Source organism: Panthera onca, chromosome C1 (assembly GCF_046562875.1).
Source record: "Panthera onca isolate mPanOnc1 chromosome C1, mPanOnc1 haplotype 2, whole genome shotgun sequence".
NCBI classification, from domain to species: Eukaryota; Metazoa; Chordata; class Mammalia; order Carnivora; family Felidae; genus Panthera; species Panthera onca.
The window spans coordinates 217,711,764-217,718,187 of record NC_138346.1 but is presented as its reverse complement, the minus strand read 5'-3'; the positions used below and the strand labels follow the sequence as shown (position 1 = coordinate 217,718,187).

General features: G+C 62.6%; 1 protein-coding gene across 7 annotated transcripts in view; it reads right to left on the bottom strand.

Moving 5' to 3' along the window:
* Window positions 1–3,421: 3,421 nt before the first annotated feature.
* The window catches only part of NPHP4 (nephrocystin 4), a 110,073-nt gene continuing 107,070 nt past the window's right edge, over window positions 3,422–6,424 (bottom strand). For 6 of the 7 annotated variants that reach the window (XM_060626200.3, XM_060626201.3, XM_060626199.3 and 3 more), the window contains 4 exons: window positions 5,754–5,925; window positions 4,977–5,156; window positions 4,594–4,737; window positions 3,422–4,000 (listed from right to left, as the gene is read on the bottom strand). In XM_060626200.3, the coding sequence (XP_060482183.2) occupies window positions 3,860–4,000; window positions 4,594–4,737; window positions 4,977–5,156; window positions 5,754–5,925 (637 nt within the window). In that variant the 3' untranslated portion in view covers window positions 3,422–3,859. Of the gene's footprint in view, window positions 4,001–4,593; window positions 4,738–4,976; window positions 5,157–5,753; window positions 5,926–6,424 lie in introns of those variants that run through there. The other variant, XM_078452515.2, reaches the window with a different exon arrangement.

Genomic DNA, 6,424 nt, shown 5'->3' with positions numbered 1-6,424 from the left:
CCCCTTCACAGACTCTATGGCTAACTAACCATGTAGGATGTGCCATTTTTTATCGTCTGGGCCCCAGGAGGAGTTCCTGACCTGGGGCAGGGACTGTGTCTGTCTCGAAGCACCACAGACCCCTGCCCCTGCACGGTGCCCAGCATAGACGGGTGCCCATGAGTCCAAGCTGGGGGAAGGGAGGGAGGAAAGAAGGAAGGAAGGAAGGAAGGAAGGGAGGGAGGGAGGGAGGGAGGGAGGAAGGAAGGAAGGAAGGAAGGGAGGAAGGGAGGGAGGTTAGAAGGAAGGAAGGGAGGAAGGGAGGAAAGAAGGAACGAAGGAAGGAAGGAAGGAAGGAAGGAAGGAAGGAAGGAAGGAGGGGAGGGAGGGAGGGAGGAAGGAAGGAAGGAAGGAAGGAAGGAAGGAAGGAAGGAAGGGAGTGGCGAATAAGTGACAGAACTCTCCGACCTCTCCTTCATGAACCCAGGTCAGCTCTGGCTGATTGCATCCGTCTTGCCAAAGGCCCTGGGGCGCTCCTGGGGTACCAATGAATGAGCCGCCTACAGGCCAACCCGGGCAAGCCCAGGAGGGGCACCCGCCAGCCACTGCCTGCCACCAGGGGCGGCACCGTCTTCCTGCCTCCACACGGCAGGGGCACGGCTGGGCAGAGGCGTGCCCCCAGCGCGAGGCACACCGGTGTGGTGTGACGGCACACTTCAGAGCACTGCCGAGACAACTTGGCCAGGTTTCCACAGCCTCCTACCTGGGCACCCAGCACAGAAGGGCCCCCAGTGACCCCTTTCAGTCTTGGTCTTACAGCCTACACGTGGTGGTAAGCAAGCTCCGTGACCCCACCGTTGCACAAGGACAAAATGGACTCGAGGTCGATCCGCCTCTCTAGGAAGAGCGGTAGTCCTGTGGCTTCCCAGCTCTTGGAAGCATCTGGAAGCGAGAGGAGACAGAGGTGAAAGGGTCCAGCACCCCCCCTCCCCCACGGGCGACCCCTCCTCACCCTGTCTCACCAGGACAGCGAGCGAGCACAGTGACCAGATCTTCTGGCCAGGGCTCGGCAGCGCGTCAGGTGTGAGTAAAGTCGGGGCGTTGTCCGCTCGACCAGTCCCAGCCTGTGAAGCCAGGAGGTGTGGGAACCCAAGTCCTCAACCTCCGGCCACTGGGAAGACAGACCCAAAATCCTGACATTCCGCCGGGAGCCACACAGCACAGGCACTGAGGGGAACAAGCCACAAGCAGTGGGGAGCGGGGGTGTCAGGGAGGGCTTCTCTGTAAAGAGCCCCGAAGGCACCCCCATTTCACAGGGTGTGCAGGTCCCTTAGGGGCACAACAGAAGAACGACCGCCCTCTCTGCTCCCTTGAGAAGCCAGCCTGCTTCCGTCACCCACGGCGTCGGCTGCCCCAGGGAGGCCACCCCTCCCCCCTCAAAGACACCCACCCGTGCGTCTGCCCTCAGAGACCCCCTTCTCCCACCCTCCCTGTCCCCGCATGGCCATGGGACCAAGGGCCTGCAGTCCTGGAATCACGGAGCTGGCCTGCTTCTGTACCACGGGGGCCCGCCGACCGCCACCTTGCAGCCCAGTGGGCCCTGAGAAAGGGGTCCCCCGACTCTCCCGCCCGTCTCTCACCTGATTCTCCCGCGGCCCCAGTCCTCTGTCGCCCACCCCCAGCGCGGACGCCGTGTCCGGACAGACCTCCGTGCATCTGGCCGAGGTCTTCTCCGAGAGGAGGAGGAAGTGGTCCCAACCCCCCTCCCCAGCGAGAGAGAGGGAGAGAAACGGAACATAGTGGCTTCATGATCACATCCATCAACACCGAAGTCATCTGGTAGGAGACAACCCGAGCAGCTCATCTCCCTGCCGGTCACGGGCAGTAGCGACTCACGAGCCTTGATCGCAGGAGACTCATGAGGCGAGGCCGACGGAGGAAGGCCGTCTCCCCCCAACACCTCGGTGGGCGAGAGCGACAAGGCTGCCCGGATGGTGGCCGTGAGCGACGAGACCCTGCAACCGCTGCCACAGCTTCGCCACGCGGAACCCGGCAGGTGACACCGCAAACCAAAGCCTGGAGGTCTCCCTGCAGGCTCGGGGCCGGCTGCCTGGATCTGGCTATACGTGCTGGGCCCGGCAAAGGGTGCAGACAAGCTGAGCTCTTGCCCTGTGTGACCCAAGTGCAAACTTAGAGCCCACCCTTTAGGAAAACACAGCGTGGGGCGTGCAAACAACAACAGAGACGGAGATGAACTTTGGTACGTTGACGCACGGTAGAAAGACCCATAAGCACACCTGCTGAACTTGCCCCAGAATCCGACCTCCACGCTGCGGTGCACGCTTGGGGGCAGGGCTCGGGACCCGTGCCCAGGCAGGGCACACGGGCAGCAGGCCGGCTCCAGCACCGATGATTCTCTAACCCCGCCGACAGGGCCCAGCTCTAAATCAGGGTCCTCGAGGGCATCTGACGTCCTGCCCCTCACCGCTGGGCTGCCTTGAGCACCGTCTCTCCAGCGTCTATTCACAGCCCTTTGTGAGCACACCCGTGCCCTGGGTCTTGCTCCTAACTGCGGGAGGACCCCCGCCCCCAGTGCAGGGTGCCCCAGCGACCCACCCCCCACGGGCTTCCTCTCTCGGTGGCCTGGGCTACCCGTCTGCACACTCGGGCGGCTGGCCGCCACTCTGCTGCCTTCTCATCACCCCAAATTAGGAACAGCCTGGCTCACTACCTGCCAGGGCTCAGGGTCCCCCACTTCCCGCTCATCTGTGTTTGCAATGAACTGCAAATAAAGTTTTTGCGGTCAAACCGCACGATGCTCCTGGTTATGTTCCATCCTCTGTCCTGTCCCCCCACCTCCAAGTGTGCTCCCAGCCCACCCAGGTCGCAGCTTTTCCACCAGCAACTGTGACAAAGGCCGCAGTTGTCCCCCAAAACCCGCTCCACCAGCTCAGTCGTAACACCCCCAGTTATCTGGACACAGGACACCCAACAGAAGGGCAGTTCCCAGACCCTGCGGAGCTGGGTGCAGCCACGTGACTAGGTTCTGGCCAAGCGGATTCCAGTGGACAGAAAAAGGCCCAGGGTGACCCCATCCTAATCCCTAGAAGCTATGACTAAGTGACCCGACATGCAAAAGGGGACTTTGTGGGTGGGATTAAGGAAAGGATCTTGAGACAGAACGGCCACCCTGGATTTTCATGGGGGGACCCAATGTAATCATAAGGGTCCTTGAGAGGGGGAGGCGGGGACCAGAACCAGAGGTCAGGCACCCCACCTGCCTCGGCCGGGTCCAAGCCGACTCCCCGGGAGGCCAGAGGCCCCAGGCCACCCCACTGCCCCTCAGCCATGTGGTCCTCAAGGTCAATACAGGCTTATGCCTGATGATGCCAGAGCCTCTGACAACAGTGAAAACAGCAGAAAGCACTCAAGGAAACCGTCAACAGAGAAAACCAGAGAAGGTTTAGTATTCCACCACAACTTAAAAAAAGATATGAAATAATACCAATATAAAACATTGCATAGCAAATCACGTTTGTACAAAATCCAGTAAGAAAACATAATTTTATCATTTAAGATGACTCATAAAATACACTTCGCTGAGAAGCAAATCAACATCATAAACAGTGACGATCTCCCGAGCACAGCAGAGAGACACAAGCCCCGCGCTTCTCGGCGCCGTGCCCTCGCTGAGGACGCCCGCGGGGCTCACCGCGTGGCTGGCGCCGGAGTGAGAGCGGTCAGGAGCACGGCGCCCCCTCCACCCTCGGCCACGCTCACCAGTGGCCCCAGCAAGGCACGAGGGGGGGAGGGGCCAGAGCACGTGAGTCTGTCCCCGTGCTGCGGCAGGAAGGCCGTGCCGGCCCCCCCGGCCACCACTTCACTGGTAGGTGACCTTCACGCAGAAGGCCTCTTCGTTTTTGTCTTCGTGGTCGTTGATGTAAATCAGAATCTCTTCCTCCCCGGCGCTCTGGCGAGATGCAAACCGCAGGCCGATGGTGTAGGTCTCTCCTCCCCCAACCTAGACGCACGCAGGTAAGCATCAAATCCTAGCCCCACCCCAGCCACTACTCTCTCTATTCCGGCAAGTTCTACGTGCGCAACCCCAGGCTGACGGAGGATGTTAAGCTGAGGCTCCAGCCCCGGGAGCAGGGCGCGTGCGGGGCCCCCAGGCACCAGATGTTCCGAACTCCTTTCCCAGCCTCCCCGGCCACACCTGCTCTTCCCACATCCCGGGGGACGCTTCCCGACTGAGGAAACGCCCCCTCCTGGCCGCCAGGCTGCCAGCGCTGTACTTGCCTTGAAATACCCACAACAGAGGAAAGGCCAATTTGCAGGGCACTTACAGAGGAAAGCGCTGATAAACTGAGGGCAGGCTGGCCACCAGAACCCCCACAACGCTGCCCAGATAGGGGGGCCCCAGACGCACAGGCAGAAGAGCTCAATGAGGGGTGTCCGCGCCCCCCACCCCAGTGCAGAACGGCTCTGCTGCCTCCCGGGCTCTCAAGACCGTCACTGGATAGAAATGCTCCTAAACGCGGGGCTCACCTCACACCGCAGGGTCCAAGGGGCCCCCACACAGCCCCCCCCCGCCCCCCGCGCGGCGTTGCGCACCTGGAAGGACTCCTCCCTGAACTGCAGCAGGTCCGGGCGGTCGCTGAGCAGGCGGTAGGTCCTCGGGGTGGGGTAGGGGTTGGTGTAGGTGATGCGCTTGTTGGCGCCCTTGCCTTCCCCTGCGGCCAGCGTGATCTCGAAGGCCTGGGGGGGCGAGGACAGTCACCCTTCCCGAGCCGGCTCGGCTCGTGCGGCCCAACTTAGGGCACGTCCACGAATATGACAGACGGGGGCTCACCGTACGGGAGCAGCCCCACCGCCACCCCCAGGCCACAGGCGACGGAGAAGGCAACCCCCGCCTGAGATCGGGTCGTAGGACCAGGTGACAGGTGAGAAACCACCCATACCCTGTGGCCCAGCACATTGCCCCCTCCCCCACTGACCTTGGAAATGAGAGGAGGGCGGCACGAGAGGCACACGAGCCACGAGGCCACCAGCTGGTGGTAGTCCACATCGACCAGGTTGAGGTGGATGAACCGGGTCCCCGCCCTCCGGGGCGTCACGCCCACATGCAGGTCCTGCACCCCGCGAGGGGGCAGCACGAACACACCTCTGGGGTCAGTCTTCGAGAGCAGAAGAGAACCGGGTCAGGACACGGCCCCTCGCGCTGTGCAGACCAGGGCTTCCTGGACGCCCGTGGCGCAGGGAACGAAGGGAATCCCAAGGGAATCCCAAGGGAACCCCAGCCGTTCCGGAGTGGGGGGGCCCATGTGCCCTGCACGAGGTCAGCAGGGGCCCGAGGGACAATGCCAGCCTCGCCCTCGGCGTCACGGTGCGGCACGGTCCACATCGCCACCCATGCGGGCAAGTGCCCCCGTGTGTGACGGTCCCCTGAGCGCCAGGGCTGCCCCGGCAGGGGAGACCTCAACGAGCTCCTCTCTCCACCCTGGCAAGAGGCAGGGGGTCCGCACAGCCCCCGTGACCCGGATTCTAAATTAACCACAGAGTCGCTTTTAGCATTTACCTTCCACCAATCCTAAATATCGGCCTTTGGGGTTTCTAGGTCACTCATCCGGGATGGCATATCTACCAACCTGAATGAAGACGGCCGAGCCCCAAGCCTGTTCTCGGGACTCAGGCTGGCTGCAGCCAGTCCCCACGCCGTCCATTCCCAGGGTGGGGTGAGGGTGAGGAGAGGCCAGAGGACACCGGCGACCTACTGTCAGCTCCTGGGGGTGTGAGGTGAAAGCTCGCACTCTCCTAACCACCTGTGTCCCCCGAAGGACAAGGGACAGGCGGGTCCGCTGGCCCGTGACACAGGACGCGTCCACGCGCCGTAAGGAGTGGAGGTGGATCCGCCATATTTGGACAGGTGTCGCCAGCCAGCGATCCCTGTGCGGGACGGAAGCACCAAGCGTGAGAGGGAAGCCAGGAGGAGGCCGACAAGGTGGCCAGGAGGACAGGGGCCAAGGGGCCAGGGCGGAGCCCGGCCGCTGTCACCTTCACACCACTTGGACTCTCCGCCACGACACCCCGCACGAATGACGACGCGGGCTTCTGCCAGAAATCAACAATCCCACGCCAGGTGGTCCGGGGCGAAGCGCGTACCATGGAAGTGCACGTGGGCTTAGAGGCCACGCGGGCCTGAGCTCGAGGGCCCCATCCTAGCTGCCTGGGGCCACAGGACACGGACCCTTCCCGTGAGCGGGGCTCAGGAGCGCTGCCCCTTGTCCACACAGCCCGAGACGGGCCCTGAGCTCAGTTAGCCCTGCCCCAGTCCCGGACGTGCTATTCGAAAGCCCCCAGCCGGCCCCACTTTTAAAGGGTCCTCAAGGGGTTGGGATGGGAGACTTCCGAGGAAAAGGTAAAGGAAAAGGGTCATGTCGACCGA